At 41.0% G+C, this 24665-nt stretch overlaps 1 protein-coding gene across 3 annotated transcripts in view; it reads left to right on the plus strand.

Moving 5' to 3' along the window:
* The window catches only part of SVEP1 (sushi, von Willebrand factor type A, EGF and pentraxin domain containing 1), a 203104-nt gene that overhangs the window by 22918 nt on the left and 155521 nt on the right, over positions 1–24665 (plus strand). For all 3 annotated transcript variants that reach the window (XR_006058565.2, XM_012113658.4, XM_060408928.1), the window contains exons 2-3: positions 12317–12572; positions 16211–16387. Coding sequence is in view for 2 of the 3 variants with exons in the window: in XM_012113658.4 (XP_011969048.3) it covers positions 12317–12572; positions 16211–16387 (433 nt within the window). In the remaining variant the exon portion in view is untranslated. The remainder of the gene's footprint in view (positions 1–12316; positions 12573–16210; positions 16388–24665) is intronic.

The following is a 24665-nucleotide window of genomic DNA, read 5'->3' on the forward strand; positions in this document are numbered from 1 at the left end:
CTCCTCCTGCCTTCAATTTTTCCCAACATCAGGGTCTTTTCCAGTGAGTCAGTTCTTCGCATCATGTGGCCCAAGTATTGGAGTTTCAGCTTCAGCATCAGTCCTTCCAATGAATATTCAGGGTTGATTTCCTTAAGAATTGACTGGTTGGGTCTGCTTGCAGCCCAAGGGACTCTCAAGAGTCTTCTCCAGCGCCACGGTTCAAAAGCATCAATGCTTCAGTGCTCAGTCTTCTTTATGGTCCAACTCTCTCATCCATACATGACAACCAGAAAAACCATAGCTTTAACTATACAGACCTTTGTTGGTAAAGTGATGCCTTTACTTTTTAATATGCTGTCTAGGTTTGTTATAGCTTTTCTTCTAAGGAGCAAGTGTCTTTTAATTTCATGGCTGCAGTCACTGTCCGCAGTGATTTTGGAGCCTAAGAAAATAATTCTGTCACTGTTTCCACTTTTTTTCCCACCTATTTGCCATGAAGTGATGGGTAGGATGCCATGAATTTCATTTTTTGAATGTTGAGTTTTATGCCAATTTTTTTACTCTCCTGTTTCACCTTCATCAAGAGGCTCTTTAGTTCCTCTTCACTTTCTGACATTAAAGTGGTATCATGTGTATCTGAGCATCGCTGTGTATCTGTGTATCTCTCAGCAATCTTGATTCCAGCTTGTGATTCATCCAGCCTGGCATTTCACATGATGTACTCTCTATATAAGTTAAGTAAACAGGATGACAGTATACAGCCTTGTCATACTCCTTTACCAATTTTGAACCAGTCAGTCATTCTGTATAAGGTTCTAAGTGTTGCTTCTTGACCCACATACAGGTTTCTCAGGAGACAGGTAAGGTGGTCTGGTACTCCCATCTCTTTAAGAATTTTCCCCAAGTTGTGATCCACACAGTCAGATTCAGTTATACATATATATTTTTTTCTTTATTCTTTTTCAGATTCTTTTCCATTATAGGTGATTGCAAGATGTTAAATATATTCCCCTGGGCTATCCAGTAGGACCTTGTTGTTTATCTATTTTATATATAGTAGTTTGCATCTGCTAGCTCCAAACTCCTAATTTATTCCTCCCGCCCTTTCCCCTTTGGTAACCATAAGTTTGTTTTGTCTCACTGCCACCAAGGTGGATTTCTGTCTTTTGTTGCCTGTTTGGTTTCCTGGCTTTCTTTGCTTTTCAGATCCTTCTTCTCCTGTTTCCCTCTTAGCCTGCTCCCTTTCTATGACTTTCAGCTCCTGTTTTCAGGATGCTAAGGCTTTCTAAATCCTACAGATACAAGTGCTGTTCTATCATGTTACTTTCCTCTTTTCTTTTTCACTTTCTTCTTATTTCAGTATTAAATTTTGTATTCATCTGAATCTTCAAGTTGATTTTGCAGGTCTTGAGTTGACAGAATATTTTTATGGGCCTACTTAGACTTTCTGTGTTTTTCCCTTCAAGGATGAGTCTGTATCTAGGCTTGACCTACATGGTCCAGCACTGTGGACACTAGCTAGATGTGGCAATTTAAGTTTATACTAATTAAAATTAAAATTAAAATTCATATGATTCATAAAATTATGAATGTGGTTCCTTCGTTGCAGTGGCTTCCTTTCAAGTGTTCAGTAGCCACATGTGCCTGGAGACTACTTTATTCAACAGCAAAGGTAGCATATCAATTATCACAGGAAGTTCTATTGGACAGTGCTGATCTAGACCCTCTGTTTCTAGGCACAGTGTGTGGTTTATTTTTAACCCTCAATGGCAACCCACTCCAGTATTCTTGCCTGGGAAATCCCATGGACAGAGGAGCCTGGAAGGCTACAGTCCATGGTGTCACAAAGGGTCAGACACGGCTGAGCGAATGACACTTTCTTCTTTCTTTCTTTCTTCACTAATCACTTCAATTTGTTTCATCAATAATAATAACAATAAGAGCAAATGTTATAGCCATGTATTCCAACACTAATTTACCCACTTGATCGTTTGCTGCAAACACTTTGACTGGCTATACCTCTTCACTCATGGATGAGGAAAAGGACGAAAAACTCCTATCTGGTTTCTTTGAATTTTTTTGCTAAGTAAAATAAAGATAGAGTGTAAGATACAGATAAAGTTCAGGAATTCACTATGAAAAACAGAACTAAATCCTAGAAAGCATTTGTTATGTGTACTTACCATATGTAAATAAAACACTGAAATGGTGATGAGAAATGAGATAAACAAAGGGGAGAGAAGAAAGCAAAACTGCCTGAGAAGCTAAAAGGAATCAAGAGAAAACTTTATGAAACAAAGAAATATTGTAACAAGAAAAATAAATGCAATGCTAGGATTCTGTTTTAAAGTGCCAGTTTTTAGGTGATTTTTAAGGAGTTTCTTTAACTGAAGTATAATTAATTTACAATGTTGTATTAGTTTCTGGTGTACAGCAAAGTGATTCCAGTATATATATCTGATTTTTCAGATTACTTCCCACTATAGGTTACTACAAGTTATTGAATATAGTTCCCTGTGCTATATAGTAGGTCCTGTTTATTTTATATACAGTAGTGTGTATATTTCAATCCCAAACTCCTAATTTATCCACTCCCTCCCCTTTGGTAGCTGTAAGTTTATTTTCTATGTTTGTAAATCTATTTCTATTTTGTAAACAAGTTCATTCACATCATGTTTTTAGATTCCACATATAAGTGATATTATGATATCTGTCTTTATCTCCTTCCTTCACTTAGTATGATATCTGTTGATCCAGGATTAATTTTTAATTGGAAGTAGAAGAGAAGCAACACTGCATAAAACCAGTGATATGAAAGAAAAGCTTGAGACATTTCCACCAAATTCAGAAGGAAGTAGGATGAGATAAAAATCAAAGAATAGAATGTATCTGGAAAAATGATGAACCAACAGATGAATAACTTTTTTTCCCAGATATAGTGTTCATCAGTGTAAAGCAATAAACATTCCTTGGACTGAAGAATATTTGAGTATTCAAATTAAAAATGTTAACTAAACAGATGAACCTTGGTGAAATTTTGCAGTTTGAAGGATGAGGAAAGCAGTATGAATAGCTTATGGTATTTTTTAAAAATTGAAATATAGTTGATTTACAATGTTGTGTTAATTTCTTCTGTATAGCAAAGGGATTCAGTTTATACATAAATGTATGTATATGTGTGTGTATTCTTTTAAAAATTCTTTTTCGTTTTGGTTTATCGCAGGATATTGAATGTAATTCTCTATGCTCTATGGCAGGACTTTGTTGTTTATCCATTCTCTGTATATTTCTGGTTGGCGTCTGCTAACCCCAAACTCCCAATCCATCTCTCCCTCACCCCCAACCCCTTGGCATCCACAAACTTGTTATCTATGTCTGTGAGTCTGTATTTGTTTCATAGATAGGCTCACTTGTGTTGTATTCTAGATTCTACATATAAGTGCTATCATATGGTATTAGTCTTTATCTTTCTGACTTACCTCACTTTGAATGGTAGTCTCCAAATCCATTCATATTGCTGCAAATGACATTATTTTGTTCTTTTTATGGCTGAGTAGTATTACAGTGTGTGTGTGTGTGTGTGTGTGTGTGTGTGTGTGTGTGTGTGTGTGTGTGTGTACACACCACATCTTCCTTATCCATTCATCTGATGAACATATAGGGTGTTTCCATGTTTTGGCTATGGTGAATAGTGCTGCTATGAAAATAAGGGTGCACATATCTTTTTGAATTACAGTTTTGTCTGGGTAGGTGCCCAGTAGGATTCCTGAATCACATGGCAACTCAAATTTTTTTTTTTTGAGGAACCTTTTTGCTGTTTTCCATAGTGGCTGTACCAATTTACAATCCCCAGGGCATCTTGTTTGTACTTAATGTTTCCTAACATGGAAAAAAAAACCATACATGGAAAATAAGCTGAAACACTGGCATAATTTACTAATTTTCTGCTCCCTGGAGGAAAGTGGCTTTGATAGAATCATAATAGGTATCGATTCACAGAATCAAATTTTTATTAAAAGATGACTTATGAGTTCCTCCAGTTGCTGTCTTCAGTCAAGGCTGGCCACAGTGAATAACTGCAACTCAGGTTGTGCTGAAGTTGGTGTTATATCTACATGCAGTTTAATTAATGGAGCCCAAGGGCAAATATTGTACCCACATCAGTATTGTTATAACGTCTCTATTTCTTTCAAGATCATTTTTCAAAGCAGTTCTCTTGTGGTCTAACTTGGAGGGTGTGGGGAGAGGGGATTGCAATCTTGTGTAATGGTGATGGATCTCGGGTGTTAGAACAGCGTTACACAACCCTGCATTTTTATCATTCTAATGACTCTTACTGGACAAGGGAAGCTTACTTCCCTGCCAGATATTTATACAAACTAATCAGAGCTTGATACAATACAGATGGTGATAACCTTTCGCTATACAAAGTTCACATTGAGTTTTTTGTTGGCCACAAAGGGTTTGCCTCATTCAATATTCTGGACAAAAAATTCCATTTCTTAAATGCTTTTCAAAGGATTGCAGATGATGTAAACTATTTCAGGAACACTAGGAGGAGAATCAAGAGTTGGTCCTCTACCACATTCCACCAACATTACCACAGATCTATTTACTTCTTAAATCTGTGGGATGAAAAAATGTTTTTATTGAATTATGTTCTTATTCAAGTATGATGAAGCCCAGAGATTGGGGGAGGGGTAAATTATTTTCAGTAAATCATCCACTCCCCCACCTCGATCGTTAAAGTGCATTCCAAACCCAGATCTTGTGTAATTCTTTGCTTGGACTTCTAGTCCTGCTATTCTTCTTACTATTTTAAGCTTAATATATTGTCTTGCCAACAGATATAATGGTTCCCGTAACAGCAGTTCTGTGCAAGAAAAGAAAAATAAAATCACAGCTTAAGGAGTTTTATACGTAATAGGTAGTACAGCCAGAAATCTCTGCAAATCCTAACCTGGATATTAAGGAATGTTATTGACAGGAGTTAAGATTAACATTGCAAGATGGTATTTGTGTCAGAAGGATGATAACAGCACACAAAGTAAGCTTTATCTTTTTTTTGCAAAACTGTACAACATATAGCGCGCGCGCACACACACACACACACACACACACACACACACACACACACACACGCTGTATATTCCTACTGCTCAGTTAAGACCAGCCTACTCAGGTAACTCTCTCCAGCAAATCCTCGCGTTTATCTGCTTCACTTATTCATTCATTCATTCATTGAATAAATGTTTATGAGCATATACTCTGTGCCAGGCACTGTCAAGAATATCATACCAAAAAAAAAAAGTTTATGTTTTTTCCTCTTCTCCTCGCCATCACAATTGTCACTTTTTCAGTGTCTTGCTTGCCATTAATTGTCACAGCCTTATAGAAGGAAGAGAGAAGATGAGCAAAAGCTTTTAGGGGACGTCCATAGAGGTTAGGTTATGATTTCCAAGTGGAACAACTCAGAAAGACTTTATCACTTTAAGTAAAGGGTGAGGGTGGTGTAAGCACAACTTGCCCACATCTTGACGTATTAGAGCTAGGGGTTACCCTTTGAAACATATGTATAACTTTAAAGACACAAAATAATGTCTCACTTCATGCCATCCAAAACAGATAATTGGATTTTTCCCCAGAGGTGACACTGAACTAAAAAATGTGTGTGTGTGTGTTTCAGTTTATTTCAGTTATTATTTATATTGAGAGAACTTTTTGCTTGAGTTGTGTGCTAAGTGAAAATGTAAGCACACACACACACACACACACACATATATATATGTATCATACTCAATATATTTAAGTTCAACTCCAATTATTATTTTTACTGATATACTTCCTTGGCCAGAAGGATAGAAGGAACTTTTCTTCAGACTGGCTTCTGATTCACTTTGTTGTGTCTTTGTGGCATTTAAGTGCTTCTTTGCTTTCTCTCATGACAGAATATTCCAAGCTCATGTTGTATATTTCTTGACCTGAATTAATCATTTGTTCAAGAATTCTTGGTTCCTCTCAGTGGTAAATGGTCAGGGTTCTAAGGATGGTCATTTCTCGTGGGGCTGGTCCTTGATTCTGTCTTTTTGCTTTTTGGCCTCTGTGTCTTTGAAGAATTTGATAAACTGACTCTCAAGCTGTATTGGAGAAGAGAATTTTCAAGGTTAACTGCAAGCTTTTTAAAAGTGAAAATAAAAGGATGTTAGACTTTCCTCACCAGGTACAAAAAAAATACTATGAAGGTATGGTAACCAAAACTATGTGGTATTGACCAAGAGTAGGCAAACAAGTCAGTAAAACAGAATAAAAGAGGCTCTAGCCAGGAAAATAACAGGTCAGTCAGTCAATGATTTGAGGAAAATGGCTTATGAGGTTGGATAAAAATAAAGGGAGTATCTACTTCACATCAAAGAAAAGTGTATGGATTTAATAAATTTTTAAAGAAAAACAGAAGTATTAGAGAAAAGAATATGAGAATATTTTAGGGAGGGGAAGCTTTCTAAAGCAGTATATAAGAAGAGACAACAGGTATGGTGACACCAAGGATTTTGGACTGAGCGCTGGCTGTACTATGGGCTGCTGTTTATTGACTGCTATTCACTGAATGTGTACTATTTGCCAAGCACTGTGCTGCTGCTGCTGCTGCTAAGTCACTTTAGTCGTGTCCAACTCTGTGCGACCCCATAGATGGCAGCCCATCAGGCTCCCCCTTCCCTGGGATTCTGCAAGCAAGAACACTGGAGTGGGCTGCCATTTCCTTCTCCAATGTATGAAAGTGAAAAGTGAAAGTGAAGTTGCTCAGTCGTGTCCAACTCTTAGCGACCCCATGGACTGCAGCCTTCCAGGCTCCTCCATCCATGGGATTTTCCAGGCAAGAGTACTGGAGTGGGGTGCCATTGCCTTCTCCAAGCACCGTGCTAGACATTGGGAATTAAAGAATTGAAAAACACACAAAAATGCCTGCCTTCAAGGAAGTTACATTTGGGAACAAGACTAGGCTTTTGTCTGAAGTTGTCCTTGCCTTTGTCACCTCTGAATACATTTGAGCTGGGCTGCAAGGAGGTTGAACCAAGTGACCCCCTTCTCTCCCTCCCCCTGCCCTTCATCGCTAGTTTTTGTCTCTTTCTCTAAATAAGGTGTGGGTGGTAGAGTTCCAAGAGTTTTTCCTACCTATTTTCGAAGATATCACAAGGTTACATCAGGAAGAGAAACTGTTTATTAAAAAAGAAAATATTTTCCTATCCACCAATTAAGATCTTTTTTTTAAGTCTTTTTTTTTTTCTAATACCAACTGTCATTTCTATTTTGAGACTTCACCCAATGACAGAAAACTTCAAGCCAACTCAAAATCAGACATTTCTCAAGCACTTCATTGTTGGAAACTGAGCCACATTCAGGAAGGGTTTCCTCTTCCCTTTCACTCTCTAGTTGAATCTAAGCTTTGGCGCTTCTGCAGAGCGGCCGCATGAGAGGAGTTGTCCACCCCTCAGTCCTGACATACTCTGCACGTCCGTCCTCTGGAATTGTCTCAGTTCTCTCATCAGTGGTCACGATGACCATCGTTGGTCGTCTGCATATGGGTTTGTCATCTTTGTCACCCTTGGTGCAGTCATTTCCTAGGGCTTCCAGGATTTCTCCTCTCACGCAGTCTGAGAGAGGCATGGCTTCCAGGGTCCATTGCTGTCAGCCCCTCAGTTCAGTTCAATTCAGTCGCTCAGGCATGTCCGACTCTTTGCAAAGAGTCCACGAGGCCATGGACTGCAGCACGCCAGGCCTGTCCATCACCAATGCTGGGAGCCTACTCAAACTCATGTTCATGGAGTCGGTGATGCCATCCAACCATCTCATCCTCTGTCATCCCCTTCTCCTCCCGCCTTCAATCCTTCCCAGCATCAGGGTCTTTTCAAATGAGTCAGTTCTTCGTATCAGGTGGCCAAAGTATTGGAGTTTCAGCTTCAGCATCAGTTCTTCCGATGAATATTCCTGATTTCCTTCCGGGTGAACTGGTTGAATCTCCTTGCAGTCCAAGGGACTCTCAAGAGTCTTCTCCAACACATCCTAAATATTGTAGGACTTCTCCAGAAGTCTTCATATTGCACTGATTCTCCTAAGTCTCTCCAGGAATATACAAGACTCATTAGGTCCTCTTCCCTTGAACATCCCACATAGTTATGTTCTGTTGCCTCATATCACTGTGACCAGCGGCACTTCTGTGGGACTTAGCACTATCCTAAATAAGCACATGGAATGAGGACTCATACATCCCTATACCCATCCCCACAAAGGGATGTCAGTCATACTCCTTCTGTGACTGAGTTGGGAGATATTAAGAGATTAGTGTACAGCAGAGAACCTCACAGCAATATCTAAAATCTCTTGTTCTCCTCGAACTCTCTCTCCTTGGAGTTTTTTTTTTTCTTTATTATTTTTTACTCATTTTACAACTTTTAAAGGTTACATTCCAGTTACAGTTATTATAAAATATTGGTTTTGTCCCCCGTGTTGTACAATACATCCTTGTAGCCTATCTTACACCCAGTAGTCTGTACTTCCCACTCCCGTAGCCTTATGTTGTCCCTCCCTTTGTCTCGCCACTGGTAACCACTAGTTCGTCTTCCGTATCTGTACGTCTGCTTCTTTTTTGTTATATTCACTAGTTTGTTGTACATTTTAGGTTCCACATAATACCATATGTATTTGTCTTGTCTGACTTACTTCACTTAGCCTAGTACCCTCCAAATCTATCAATCTTGCAGCAGATGTCAAATTTTCTTTCTTTTTTATGGATATATAATATTGCAGCCATGAAATTAAAAGACACTTACTCCTTGGAAAGAAAGTTATGACCAACTTAGATAGAATATCCAAAAGCAGAGATATTACTTTGCTAACAAAGGTCCATCTAGTCAAGGCTATGGTTTTTCCTGTGGTCATGTATGGATGTGAGAGTTGGACTGTGAAGAAGGCTGAGCACCGAAGAATTGATGCTTTTGAACTGTGGTGTTGGAGAAGACTCTTGAGAGTCCCTTGGACTGCAAGGAGATCAGTCCTGGGTGCTCATTGGAAGGACTGATGCCAAAGCTGAAACTCCAGTACTTTGGCCACCTCATGCAAAGAGTTGACTCATTGGAAAAGACTCTGATGCTGGGAGGGATTGGGGGTGGGAGGAGGAGGGGACAACAGAGGATGAGATGGCTGGATGGCATCACCGACTCGATGGACATGAGTTTGAGTGAACTCCGGGAGTTGGTGATGGAACAGGAGGCCCGGCGTGCTGCGATTCATGGGGTCACAAAGAGTCAGACACGACCGAGCAGCTGAACTGAACTGAACTGAATATTGCGCTGTGTATATACACCACTCTTTTTTTCCATTCATCTGCTAACAGACACTTAGATTGCTTCCTAATCTTGGCATTTGTGAATAATGCCGCTATGAACTTTGAGGTGCATGTATCTTTTCAAATTTTATTTTATTTTATTTTATTTTGCTTTCTTCAGCTACAGACCCAGGAGTAGGGTTGCTGGGACATATGGCAGTTCTATTTTTAGATTTTTGCACAACCTCCATACTGTCTTCCACAGTGGTTGCACCAATTTACATTCCCACCAGCAGTGTACATGTGTTCTCTTTTCACCCCGTTCTCACCAACATTGGTTACTTCTGTTCATTTTGAGGAGAGTCATTCAGAGGTTCTTTTCTTGTCTGGAGTGAGGAATTAGCTCTCATGTACCAACTAGTCATTCCACGTCTTCTGTCACTCATCAAGAGGGTAGATTTTTAAGCTTTGAGAGCCAAGAATTTTGATGTAGACAGTAAACAGATCTTATTATGATTAGTTTATGCCAATAAAAATTTGAAGCTAAATGGGGAAAAAAGCACTAAGAATTTTGAGACTGTCGATTGAGCCCCTTGGTGTGTGTACTTGGTAAATGTCTCCATTAGTATCTCACGTTATCCTGCAACACACACCTGTCCTCAGTTCCTGTCTTCAGTATGGTCCCTTGGCACTATTTGTTTGTCTTTATTTCACTTTTTTTAAAAAATTGAAGTATAGTTGATTTACAGTGTTGTGCCAGTCTCTACTGGAGAAGGCGATGGCACCCCACTCCAGTACTCTTGCCTGGAAAAATCCCATGGATGGAGGAGCCTGGTAGGCTGCAGTCCATGGGGTCGCTAAGAGTCAGACACGACTGAGCAACTTCACTTTGACTTTCCACTTTCATGCATTGGAGAAGGAAATGGCAACCCACTCCAGTGTTCTTGCCTGGAGAATCCGAGGGACGGGGGAGCCTGGTGGGCTGCCGTCTATGGGGTCGCACAGAGTCGGACATGACTGAAGTGACTTAGCAGCAGCAGCAGCCGCCAATCTCTGCTATTCAGCAAAGTGACTCAGTTGTACACATGTATACAGTCTTTTTTTCATATTCTTTTCCATTGTGGTTTATCATAAGATATTGAGTATAGTTCCCTGTGCTGTACATTAGGACTTTGTTGTTTATACTTCGCTTGGTTTTTGCGAAGGAGTGAAGTGTTTGAATACATTTTCTCAAAATGCTGGCTTTCCAGATGTTTTCCAGGGTAATTTTTAGTTTGTTTATAAATTCAGATTTAACAGCGTTATCTTTTGCTCACAGACTCTAAAACAAGTTGGCAGCAATTACTGAATTAGAATAAATACTTCTTGATTATGTACCAATGAAATATGTTTTCTATAGGCATGAATCTTAAAATCTGAGAATCTAGACCTTATAGCTGAGTCTGTCCTCTAAAATGAATTGAGGCAAAGTTATTTTTAAGATCATAATATCTCCTTTTAACATTAACAGTACCCTAGGTTCCAATGTTGCTCTTCTTGAATCACTGCCTAAAAACATGGAATTCTTTCTAAGGACTTGCCAGAAAATGTCCCCTGGTGCTTCTTTACCTTTCTGACCCATTTCTAATGAACAGCAACATCAGCGAGTTTAATTATAAATCAGGCTAACCGTTGGATCTTCTGTGCCTCTACAGAATGATATTACAAAGCATCAATAGCAATAAAATATATACCTTTTTAAAAAGGTTTCTTTTTCTCTTTTATCTATGAGAAGGAATAGCATATAACACTATAAAGCATAACTCACTTATCCTAAAACATTAAAGCCCAACTAACAAATTGAGTGAAGCAGTAGTATTTTCTCATGAAGATAGGACACCACCGAAAAAACAGCTGATTTTTGTGCTAATACTGGGTGGTCCAAAAAAGACGAAGTGTTAAAGCAATTCTCCAGTTTTGGAAGAGCAGTGGAAAAACAAATAGAGGAAGCAAGTGAGCCATTGTTAACTCTGGAAAAGACGTATTCTGCTAAATTTTCTTCTGGTCCAGCTTTTACTGTTTGATCATGAAGTGGTTCAGCTAGGTAGGTAAGTGGGTAGCTAGCTAGATATATTTGGAGAAGGCAATGGCAACCCACTCCAGTACTCTTGCCTGGAAAATCCCATGGACGAAGGAGCCTGGTAGGCTACAGTCCATGGGGTCTCAAAGAGTCGGACACCACTGAGAGACTTCACTTTCACTTTTCACTTTCATGCATTGGAGGAAATGGCAACCCACTCCAGTGTTCTTGCCTGGAGAATTCCAGGGACAGAGGAGCCTGGTGGGCTGCCGTCTATGGGGTCGCACAGAGTTGGACACGACTGAAGTGACTTAGCAGCAGCAGCAACTAGATATGCTGGGAAGTAGATATATAGGACTCAGATTTGGTCCAAATTTTGAGCCTGAAAATCAATTTTAAAATAGCTTAACAATAATTGATAATAGTAATACAAATTCATTCCATAAACATTTGTTGCTCTTTATTAGCAAGCTCTATGCTAAGTAATTTTTATGGACTTCCACAGTGGCTCAAACAGTAAAGAATCTTCCCTCAATGAGGAAGACCTGGGTTCGATCCCTGGGTTGGGAAGATCCCTTGAAGGAGGGCATAATAATCCACTCCAGTATTCTTGTCAAGAGAATCCCCATGGGCCGAGGAGCCTGGCGGGCTACAGTCCATGGGGTCACACAGAGTCGGACATGACTGAAGCAACTTAGCACGCATGGCAATAATCATAGTGATGATGAGGATGCTGATGATGATACAGAATGCTTTTGAGTTTTATTATGGTTCTGTGAGAGGACCATTGTAGGCGCTTATCTGTGCCTGTTTGTTTTACCCTCATTGATCAGTGTTCCATTCCTCACGCTTGTAGAATGTTAATGGTCGACACAAGCACTCCATTGCCTAATAAGGGAGGCGCAGAGTAGGACACACAATACAAACTCATACTAACTTTCTCTGTTTTATTACAGCAAATTCTTCGTCATTCTAGAGAAAACTCAACAAAAGTTATATTTCTCATTACGGATGGATATTCCAATGGGGGAGATCCAAGACCCATTGCAGCATCTCTGCGAGATTTTGGAGTGGAAATCTTTACATTTGGCATATGGCAAGGAAACATTCGAGAGCTGAATGACATGGCTTCCATCCCAAAGGAGGAACATTGCTATCTGCTCCACAGTTTTGAAGAATTTGAGGCTTTAGCTCGCCGGGCATTGCATGAAGGTAATGGAAACTTAATGGCATACCACAGTGCCTTTATATGGGGTTTCCTTCTTGCTTACTGCTTGAAACCCACCCTGCAGGGAAGACAATAGCAAGCCCTATGGGGTCTTTGCTGAGCATAATAGCCATATGTCTCTTGTGTATTATGAGATGCGTTAAACTTCATACATAGAGATGACACTCTGACCTTGCAACAGGAATATTGTTTTGCTTTTTAACAGCTGTGATATATTTTCACTAAAATATCCATATGCTTCCACCCGAGACCATTTGAATCAGTGGAATGAATGGAGGTGTGTTTTAAGGCCACACACGGAGTCAGAAACCTTGACTTAGATTTCATCTACACTTATCTGGAAGGATGAAGTAAACATTGAGAGACAGGCTTCATGAATCTCACCAGAATGTTTCCAGAAATATTTGTGAAGATTAGAGGGATAATAAATACTTAACACGTATTTATTGACCTGACAGTTTAAAGACTGATATGATATGCTTATGGATAAACTGAAGAGCAGTGAGAGCAATGGAGGATAGCATCAGTAAATCCATTCATTAAGTTCTCTGTACACTGTTTATAGTGTTTAGTTGAATGACAGATGATGAACTTCCAGGTGTAGTATGGGCATGTATGTTGCCGTGATCCAGAAGAGAAAGTGTAGATTGGAAGTAGGGGATTGAGGATATAGCCTCAGACCAAAGCCATGAAACAAATTAGGCTTGATTTTTCAGATATCCATGTAAAAGATTGTCTGATGGGTAAATCATGGCCACACAAGATTTCCTCACAATTAGTGATAAGCTTCCCTGGTGGCTCAGATGGTAAAGACTCTGTTGCAATGTAGGACACCCAGTTCAATCCCTGGGTCAGGAAGATCCCTGGGAGAAAGGAATGGCTACCCACTCCAATATTCTTGCTTGGAGAATTCCATGGATAGAGGAGCCTGAGGGGCTGTATAGTCCATGGGATCACAAAGAGTTGGACACAACTGAGTGACTAATATACATACGAGATAAATGGGTTGGCCCTACTGTAGTTCCAACAGAAGAGTTTGAAGCAGCATCTCAGGCTACCTATGGATATAGCAAAAAAAGTCCCAGTCAGTCAACTAGTAACTGAGTGGCTTTGACCAAATTATTTAACTTTTGTACTCCTTAGATTTCTTATTGATGAAATAGGATACAAGAAGACTACCTACTTCATAGGTTTGTTCCAAGGAATATATGGATTAATATATAGAAAGTGACTAGAAAACTTACTGAGAGCTTATAATACTAAGCTGTCAATAACTGTCCATTATTGCTATTATTTTAAGCAATTCATCTAACATCAATGACCTTCAGTTTTCTCTGCTTTTAAAATGGAGCTATTATAACATGTGCCATATAGTTTTGTCAAGAGGATTAAATAAAATATTTAAATTTCACCAATGTAATATTTGGCACATGGCAGAAAGTCACTACCTGGGACTTTTTTTGTTTGTCCTTTTCTCTGGGAAAAGTGATATGTTGAGTGGGAAGACAGAATGGCTGTTGCGCTAGCTGGGATTATGAAATTATGAGTGTTATTAACTGTGTCGTAGAGGACTTGTTTCGAGTCCTACCAGCATTCTGTCTTGTAGGATGGGGGCCTTCTGCCCTAATGCGAGTCAGAAACTGGATGGGACAGAGTCTTCAAGGAAAGGATTTTGGTTACCATATTGCAACAGGGTTTTGAAAGGTGTAACTTTTATTACTGTAAATTAGTATCTAAAATGTGTACTACTCAGATGGAGTTTCCAGATTCCGTAATAAAAGATCTTGTTTTTTTTTTTTCTGAAAAACATGATCAAAGCAAAAGAAACTAACCTCATTTCCCCTGTCTTGATGTCCTCTGAAGTTGCATCCTTTTTTTTTTTTAATAGTTTTTTTTTTCATACAATTGTTAAAGGTTACTTTCCATTTACAGTTATTGCAAAATACTGGCTGTAGTTCCCATATTGTACAATACATCCTTGCAGCCTAATTCACATCCAGTAGTTTGTACCTCTCACTCCACCACCCCTCTATTGCCCGTCCCCCTACTGGTAACCACCAGTTCTCTGTATTTTTGGGTCTGCTGAAACTACTTTTAATTTGGATGGATCCACTTTTTAGATTCCCAGGGTAGCTCTAGTGGTAGAGAACCACCTGCCAACACAAGAGACTTAACAGACACAAGTTCAATCCCTGAGTCAGAAAGATCCCCTGGAGAAGGAAATGGCAACCCACTCCAATATTCTTGCCTGCAGAATCCCGTGGACAGAGGAGCCAGGAGGGCTACAGACCATGAGGTCGCAAATAGCTGGATATGACTGAGACAACGTAGCGCAATTTTGGCCTCAAGACTGTCCGTGTTTATGGCCATTCTCAGTGGACGTAGGTTCCAGAATAATAGCTTTCCCCATATACAAGTTGTTCACTTATCTCTCCCAGACCTAAATGCCAGTGCATCAATCTCACAGCTCCATTTTTCTTGCTCCCTAGACTGCCGGATCAGCCTGTGTCTCAGAGGTAATTCCTAGGTGCCCATGTCGCAGACCTTATACCCACACCACAGTCTATTGAGTGAGACTTTAATAGGGTACTTGGCTGTACTAGTCTCTTTCCCTTAGGGCTGGAATCTTCCCTTTACTTTGTCCCTGTCTATTATTGTTCAGGTCTTAATGCATTGAGAGAGATGTTCCATAACTGAGGCCATCACCTGTCTCTTTTCTGGGTATTCATTAGCAGTTCATGTATGTTGCTGAAACTCACCCCGAGTTCCTACTGTGAGCCCATCACTGTTTCTGGGCCTACCACCACAGACCTAGTACTGAAATTCAGGCTGAGACTTTTGAATGTCTTCCACAGGGTAAATAGAACTTACTGTGCCTGAATCTAGGCCATTGATTCTTGGTAAGTCGTAATCAACTTTACCCTGCCCTGTTAAGTCACTTTCAGAACAGGACAGCTCTGCCTGGGTTGTTGAATTCCCAGCATGGCTCACTTCGGAGCATGGCTCACTTCAGAGCATGGCTCGAGTAATCAGTAGTGGTCACCTTTTACATGTAAAACCTTATTTAGAATTGAGAGACAAACCAGATCCTAGTTCTATGATTCAACTTGTGTGGTGCCATTGTTTCAGTCTTTAATCAAATAATTATAGAAGTAAAGGTATGTGTTTTAAGTCAGTTGCCCACAATCAACACCCTTAGGCAGCAGTCAGGGCTGCAGCTTTATTTGTTTATTTGAGCAGGGACTCTAGAAATCTGGTTACTGCTGCCTGACCTCATGCTGGTTGGGAAGCCAGGAGACTGACCTGGAGAACCGACTGCATAACTTCCTGCTGCATCTGGAGATTCCTCGCTGAAACGACTCAATTTCTGCCTGACCCTGCCTGGCCTGGAGAACTGAGGATGAGGTCCCAGACTGAAAGAGCTTAACCGGCTGCACCAAATGCCCAGCCTGTGCTTGTGCAAATCACACACTTTGCTATTTGGATGGGAGTGGGGAGCGATTGGGAATGTGACAGAAATGAAAAGATATTTCCTTGTAACAAGAGAATGTAACATTCCACTGCTCATTCTTTTTTTTTTTTTTTTTTTTTTTATGACCTCCCTGTTGTATGTGCTTTGCAGATCTGCCTTCTGGGAGTTTTATTCAAGAGGATATGTCCCATTGCTCCTATCTGTGTGAAGCCGGCAAAGACTGCTGTGACCAGATGGCAAGCTGCAAATGTGGGACTCACACGGGTCAGTTTGAGTGCATCTGTGAGAAGGGCTATTACGGGAAAGGTCTCCAGTACGAATGCACAGGTGAGTGTCTGGTCTGTGTCAACTATATCAGTTGCCTTGCAGCTCTGTAGGAAAGAAGCCCCATGCTCAATGGCTTAACCACTAAGAATTTAGTATTGGTTTTAGACTTTTTTTTTTTAATGTGGACCATTTTTAAAGTCTTTCTTGAATTTTTTACAATATTGCTTCGTTTTATATTTTGGTTTTTTTTTTTTTGGCCATGAGGCACGTGGGATCTTAGTTCCCCGACAAGGGATGGAACGTGCACCCCCTGCATTGGAAAGCAAAGTCTTAAGCCCTGGACCACCTGGGAAGTCCCAAGAGTATTGATATTGCTCATGAATCAGTGAATCAATTGGGCAGCACTTTTGGTCCTCAATTTGTTGTTGACTGAGAGTAAGGTTGGTGGCCCTGCTGATCTTACCTGAGTTCTCTCACCTGTTTGGGCATCAACTAGCTGGAGGCTAGTCTAAAATGGCTTGCCCAGGACCTCTAGGGTGTTGTTCATGTGGCTTCTGAGACTCCATGAGGCCAGCCCAGTCTTCACGTGTTAGGCATAGAGTTCCAAGAGGAAGTAGAAGGCTTCAAGGACCTCTTGAAGTCTAGATCAAACTCTGGAAACGAGGAAGGTTTGGGGCTTTTTATTTGTAATCAGTCAATAGCCAAATCATCAAAATATGCTTCAGCCTCTGTGAGAGACTGAAACAATTGGGATTCTGGTCCTCAGGGTACCTGGAACTTGTGGGATTGTCACCAAAAAATGTAACATTCACTTTATGGTCTTTTAGCTCCTCCTAAGTCTCCACAAAGGAACATCAAAAAGCTCTAAAAAAAAAGTGACATCACTTCAAAATGGAATTCACTTCTTTGACATCTGTAATTTTACCTCTAGGTTTCCTTACCGCAATATCTTTGTAATTTTAATATTTTGTTAGAAAAACAACTTAGGATTCTGGTGTTTTAAATTATATTTTAGGATAGAGCAACTATTTAGAAGTAGTGTGTGGTTTTTCTGTGACAGCATTTTATTTGTTCTACTTTACTTAAAAAGCAGCATGGTTTTTAGAGGTTTTTTTTTGTTTCTTTTTAAACAACTCTTCCCTGGTTTGCTGCTTGGGAAAAATGTATTCCCATGGAAATTAACACCCACCAGGAGAATTTCCGGGCAGTAGGCTTACTTTATACTGTCCGGTGTGGTCTTTCACTGCTTGTTTGATGTGAACGCTGTTTCATTTTGACATTTGGAAGGTAGGTAGGTCTGCTCTGTAACACAGAAACGTGGCTCTTCCAGGGCTGAACTTCCCAGTTTTGACCTGCTCTGTTTTTCTCCCTTTTCTTCTCCTTGTGGGACATTTCTTTTTGCTTTTTCTACTTGCTGTTATTTCTTTTTTAAAATGGAAGTGTAGTTGATTTACAATGTTGTTAGTTTCTCCTGTACAGCAAAGTGATTCAGTTATACATGTATGTATCCTCTCTTTTAATCCTTTTTCACTGTGGTTTCTCACAGGACATTGAGTATAGCTTCCTGTGCTGTGCAGTAGAACCTTGTTGATCCTTTCTGTATATAAGTGGTGGCATCTGCTGGTCCCAGTCTCCGATACTGACTTTCATTCTCATTGCTCCTCATCGCCCTTCCCTCAGTTTCTTCTCCTCCTCCTCCATTACCCCCTCCCACTGGTCCTGATCCCATCTGGCAGACACCCTTCCTGGGTGCGAGCATCCACGCTTGCCCAGCAGAATCACTCCTTTCTTGGCCCCGTTCCCATTCCACCCAGCAGGATTTCTCATTTAAGCAGGGAAAAAAGGGGGGTTGTAGAGAGTCAGCCCAACTGCCTCTGAGTTGGCAAAACGCCTCCCCTTGAGTCTTCCCACATTTCCATGAACAGCGCAGCTTGGCAGCCTCCCTGACGCCCCCTCCTTCCCTCCACCCGTCCGAGCCCACCAAACAGTCAGAAGCTCTCATTTTCTTTGCTGCATGCTGTAGTCAGCACGTCTGTTTCCGTGTGGTCTGAGACTGAGCTGCTCCCTATCAATAAGCCACTGCTGAATGGCTGCCCAGCAGCCTCAGCCATGCTGTGCCCAGCCCCTACTGCTCCTGGGCACTGTAATCTTGCATCCCAGGGGACAGGCTGCATGAAGACAGGGAGGCAGTTCACAAACCCTCTGCCCCCAGTTACCCAAGTCGCTGTGGCTGCCACCAGTTGTGCATTCCAGGCTGAAAAGCACAGCTGCCTTTAAGATGTATGCAGTGGGTGGGCCCATCAGTGCAGCCTCAGCAGAGGGGACAGAAGCACTTTGGCTGCTGGTTCTAGCCAAGAACACCAAGCACAAAAGGATTCATTTATCCATCCCTTTGCTTCAGTTAGTAAGCCTTGCTTATGTGCAAGATTTCAGCTAGATCCAGTTCATTGATATAAAACATGATGTTATCATCTTTGATATTTGTTTCTTAGGGATGGGAGTAAGTGGTATAAGAACTCTGAGTTGTGCTTTGCACACTTGTGGTAGGCTCTGCTCATCACTGGCTTCTGTATGCTACGAGCTAAGAAAATAAATTATAACCTTCCTGTGACCTGAAGGACTCATTACTAGACTCTTACCGCTTGGAAAGGCAGAAAGAAATATTAGCTCTACATCATCCAGTACTGAAAACCTGGAAGCTGTGAGCCCCTTTTAAAATACAGTTCGCTGATAGATGTTCCTGAGCACTTTCTCTGTGCCAAGCCCTGTGCTAGGCACCAGGCAGGGGTTCAGTGGACCGATAGACATGGTACCTACCTTCTAGGAACTTACAATCTAGCTACACAAAGCAATTTGTATCGCAGACTGTGCTGTGTTGATACAGGATGAAGGAGGGAGCCCAGGGAAGGTTAGACTAATATCCTGCTCTCTAAACCAAGATCTGGGAGAAGGCAATGGCACCCCACTCCAGTACTCCTGCCTGGAAAATCCCATGGACGGAGGAGCCTGGTAGGCTGTAGTCCATGGGGTTGCTGAGGGTCGGACACGACTGAGCGACTTCACTTTGACTTTTCACTTTCATGCATTGGAGAAGGAAATGGCAACCCACTCCAGTGTTCTTGCCTGGAGACTCCCAGGGACGGGGGAGCCTGCTGGGCTACCGTCGATGAGGTCGCACAGAGTTGGACACGACTGAAGCGACTTAGCAGTAACAGTAGCAAACCAAGATCTGAAGGATGGCTAGATGATAGTTACCTTATTGCTTCAGGAGAGAATGTTACCTTTCGTTCAGAATAGTTGGAATTCTGAGCACTTATCCTCATCGTAGAAACAATGCCTTTCCAAAGCAAATCATTTATCTTTCAAGCCAAAAGAAACCTTGGAGATTATCTGCGCTAAACTCTTCATTCTACAAGAGGAAATTGAGGTCTCAGGGAAAGGTGAGTATTTTGCTCAAGAGGGCATATCCCACCCACAATCAGCAGGACCCAGGAAGGGACCCAAGACATTTTTCTCTAAATCCTATTTCCAAGATATCATACTGCTTATTTTGCATTTTTTTCCTGAAAAGCTTCTCGGATTCGTTGCTTTTCAGAAACCGTAAACTCTGAATTGTACTCAAAGTGTTTAAAAATGCAGAAAGACTGGCTCACTTTCAGCCTCTGACACAAACTATGTCACTTTGAATGATTAATTCCTTCTAATTCTCTGTTCCTTCTGTAAAATGGGCTTCGTAATGGTATAGTTTTATGTGTGTGTGTGTGTGTGTGTGTGTGTGTGTGTGTGTATTCTTTGTCATTTGAGCCACTGGGTATATATGTATATACATACACCCAGTGGCTCAGATGATAAAAAATCTCCCTGGGTCAGGAAGATCCCAGTGGAGAAGGGAATGGCACCCCACTCCAGTACTCTTGCCTGGAAAATCCCATGGATGGAGGAGCCTGGTGGGCTGCAGTCCATGGGGTCGCTAAGAGTCAGATACAACTGAGCGACTTCACTTTCACTTTTCACTTTCATGCATTGGAGAAGGAAATGGCAATCCACTCCAGTGTTCTTGCCTGGAGAATCCGAGGGACGGGGGAGCCTGGTGGGCTGCCGTCTATGGGGTCGCACAGACTCGGACATGACTGAAGCGACTTAGCATAGCATAGCATAGCGTATATGTATATGTACATAGTGGGTTGGCCAAAACATTCATTTAGACTGTTCTGTAACATTGTATAAAAAACCCAAACAAACTTTTTGGCCAACTCAATATATATGTATACTTAAGTGTATCTGTAGATATGGGTGTGTATATACATATGTATAGATAGATAGATAGTTGGGTAATTGAGAGAATACACTTGGAGTGCCTAGGACAGTATCTGGCATGTCATTTCTCAATCAGTGGTAGTTATTGTTATGAGATAATATTGTGAGAAAACTAATCAATGAACACTAACATGCTAATCTCAAGAACGAGGTACTGGAAGATAAAGGACAGCATCTCTTTTGCAAATCCTACTCTTCTGGGTGAGACTAGTGGCCTTCACTTGAGAAATCGTGCTGTCGGGAGGATAAGGAGAATCCCTGCATGCAAGTGAGTACCATCAAGAACCATTGCAGCTGCTACAGGTGGACAGAATATTGACCTAATGAGTATCCCGTGAAAAGCAAGAATCCTGCGTGAGAAAAGGCAGTAGGATACTGTGCCATTTTATACTGAAGTAGAGATTGTTGGCTTGACTGGGGAAAAGTTACATGCTGAGGCAAACTGTATTTGTTAGTTAACTTCATAGAAAAGCGGAATACTAGAGATAGCTATAAGGGTCTTTCTCAACATTTGCTTGGGAGATGAGGAAAGTGCATCCCATGAAGGAAGTTTTTATTTTTTGGCTGTAAGTCAGTGCTTTATGAAAGGCTGTTGATATTTTGTCTTTTTTAAAAAAACTGACATAACTCATCTTCATTTACTGCAGGTATTTTGTATAATTCAGAAATTCCGGTATGGGATTTTAATACTACATGAGCAGGTTTAAAAGGTTGAGGAAATATCCTTCTAGGATTAGTAATTGAACTTAAGCTAAGGGAAGAAGACTGAAAACCTATGGACTCTAACAGAAAGAAGGTGCTTCCAATTTCTAGCTCTAGGTTGATTTCCTCATTCTTCACAGTGAACAAAGGCATTTGAAAGTGATGAAGAGGCTGATGCTGATGATAGCAGTAATAACTGATGATGATGATAATAATAATAGCTAATATCAATATTTTAGTGGCACTTACTGTATGAATCTGCCTGCAATGCAGGAGACCTCGGTATGATCCCTGAGTTGGGAGGATCCCCTGGAGAAGGGAACGGGTAACCACTCCAGTATTCTGGCCTGGAGAATCCCACGGACTATACATCCATGGGGTTGCAAAGAGTCAGACATGACTGACTTTCACTTTCAGTTCAGTTCAGTCGCTCAGTCGTGTCCGACTCTTCGCGACCCCATGAATCGCAGCATGCCAGGCCTCCCTGTCCATCACCAACTCCCGGAGTTCACTCAGATTTACATCCATCAAGTCAGTGATGCCATCCAGCCATCTCATCCTCTGTTGTCCCCTTCTCCTCCTGCCCCCAATCCCTCCCAGCATCAAAGTCTTTTCCAATGAGTCAACTCTTCGCATGAGGTGGCCAAAGTATTGCAGTTTCAGCTTTAGCATCATTCTTTCCAAAGAAATCCCAGGGCTTATCTCCTTCAGAATGGACTGGTTGGATCTCCTTGCAGTCCAAGGGACTCTCAAGAGTCTTCTCCAACACCACAGTTCAAAAACATCACTTCTTCGGCGCTCAGCTTTCTTCACAGTCCAACTCTCACATCCATACATGACTGCTGGAAAAACCATAGCCTTGACTTGATGGACCTTAGTCAGCAAAGTAATGTCTCTGCTTTTGAGTATGCTATCTAGGTTGATCATAACTTTTCTTCCAAGGAGTAAGCGTCTTTTAATTTCATGGCTGCAGTCACCATCTGCAGTGATTTTGGAGCCCAAAAACATAAAGTCTGTCACTGTTTCCACTGTTTCCCATCTATTTCCCATGAAGTGATGGGACGGGATGCCATGATCTTCGTTTTCTGAATGTTGAGCTTTAAGCCAACTTTTTCACTCTCCTCTTTCACTTTCATCAAGAGGCTTTTTAGTTCCTCTTCACTTTCTGCCATAAGGGTGGTGTCATCTGCATATCTGAGGTTATTGATATTTCTCCTGGCAATCTTGATTCCAGCTTGTGCTTCTTCCAGTCCAGCGTTTCTCATGATGTACTCTGCATAGAAGTTAAATAAGCAGGCTGACAATATACAGCCTTGATGTACTCCTTTTCCTATTTGGAACCAGTCTGTTGCTCCATGTCCAGTTCTAACTGTTGCTTCCTGACCTGCATACAGATTTCTCAAGAGGCAGGTCAGGTGGTCTGGTATTCCCATCTCTTGTAGAATTTTCCACAGTTTATTGTGATCCACACAGTCAAAGGCTTTGGCATAGTCAATAAAGCAGAAATAGATGTTTTTCTGGAACTCTCTTGCTTTTTCCATGACTTTCACTTTACTATATCTCAAATACCATTTCAAGCATTGATATATATTGACTCCTTAATGTTCAAAATAATTCTCGGGAATAGTGTTCCACTTTAGAGACAAGGAAACTAGAAGTCTGAGAGGTTAAGTAACTTATCCAAAGTCACACAGCTAATAAGAGCTGATTTATGAACCAAAATTGTCCGGCTCTGGAGTCTACCATCTAGCCACAGAGATAGACATTTAACAGATAAACATAATTAAAAATATAATTGCAAAGTGCAGTTAAGTATTACTTTGACCCTTATGAGAGCATCAATATTTGTTTACTTTCAACCCACGAGGTCACAGTTTCATGCAGTTCAATCTAATACAAGGCAGGAAAAGAAGAGAGTGAATGACAGAAAGGACTAACCTGATCTGGCCACTGCATACAGTTTTTTAATTATTACTCATTTACGGAATAAGCTGGGCTTCCCTAGTGGCTCAGCTGGTAAAGAATCCGCCTGCATTGTGGGAGACCTCGGTTTGATCCCTGGGTTGGGAAGATACCCTGGAGAAGGGAATGGCTACCCACTCCAGTATTCCAGCCTGGAGAATTCCATGAACTGTATAGTCCATGGGGTTGCTAAGGGTCTGAGATGACTGAGCGACTTTCACTTCATGGAATAAGCTATAAGTTCCTTAACAGAGCACAAAGGTTGTATGATTTGACCTCTCTTTACCCTTTGAGCTAAAAGCTGGAACTAGTTATAGTTTCCCCAAAATACCATGATTTCATCCCTCAGACCTTTTTTCCTGCTTCTTCAAGTCCCCTTTCCCACCACAACTAACTGTTTGCCTTGTGCCTTCTTCATCAGACTAGTGATTTAATGGGCAGTGGTTTTCTAGTTCACTGTGCATCCCCATTGCCTGCTTTCAGTGCCCATCAAGAAAACAGATGTAAGTATGAGGCCAAGTTTAATACCAGAATGTTGAGCAAACAAAGAACTCATTATCTAAATCTGAGGCAATTGCTTGGTGTCCACATCCACCTTGGGCAGCATGGGATCCTTAGCACAAAGACACGTGGTAAGACTTTTTAAGAATGTATTCAGTTTACTTGAATGCAAAATATTGATATTTGGTTAACTTTTGTCAACAATTAATCAAATACAGTGCATGGTAATGGTTAATTCCCTAGATGAGTCATTTTAAAAGGCTAGTTGTGCATAGCCAATGAACTCCTGTTGTAAATCCAAGCAGTTGCAGCTGTTGTGAATTTCCCCTCAAGGGATTCGAGAGACAGAGTATACAATAGACATCTTGAGGACACTGCTTTGCAGGCAACAGCTCCATTTCAGTGAATTTGGAATGGTGAGCAGGTTGAAAATTATACCTGGATGGGGGCCAACACTGAGGACCAGATAATGAGCCAAAGCCCCAGTTATATTATTTTTCATAAAAGGCTACACAATAGAAATGGAAACAGTGAAATATTTACATAGAAATATCTTATTACACATGTAAATATATGCACACAAATCCCCACCCTCACCCTGCACACACACTCATTTTCCTGTCTAACTACTATATCATTTCTTTGGAAAGAGAAAGGACAGAGAGCTGTAGACATTCTTGAATAGAAACCAGAACATTTGGAAATCTTGTTCTCTGAGCAGAGCAGAGCTATTTTTTTCTCCCAGAAAACTTCCCTGGCTGTGCCTAATAATGGATTTGTAAGGTGTAAGGAATTTGTACAATGTATTCCTATTCACTTTTTTTATGAGGGAGTGTTGCTGGCATGTTGACAGTGG

Source organism: Ovis aries, chromosome 2 (genome assembly GCF_016772045.2).
Source record: "Ovis aries strain OAR_USU_Benz2616 breed Rambouillet chromosome 2, ARS-UI_Ramb_v3.0, whole genome shotgun sequence".
Taxonomy (NCBI): domain Eukaryota; kingdom Metazoa; phylum Chordata; class Mammalia; order Artiodactyla; family Bovidae; genus Ovis; species Ovis aries.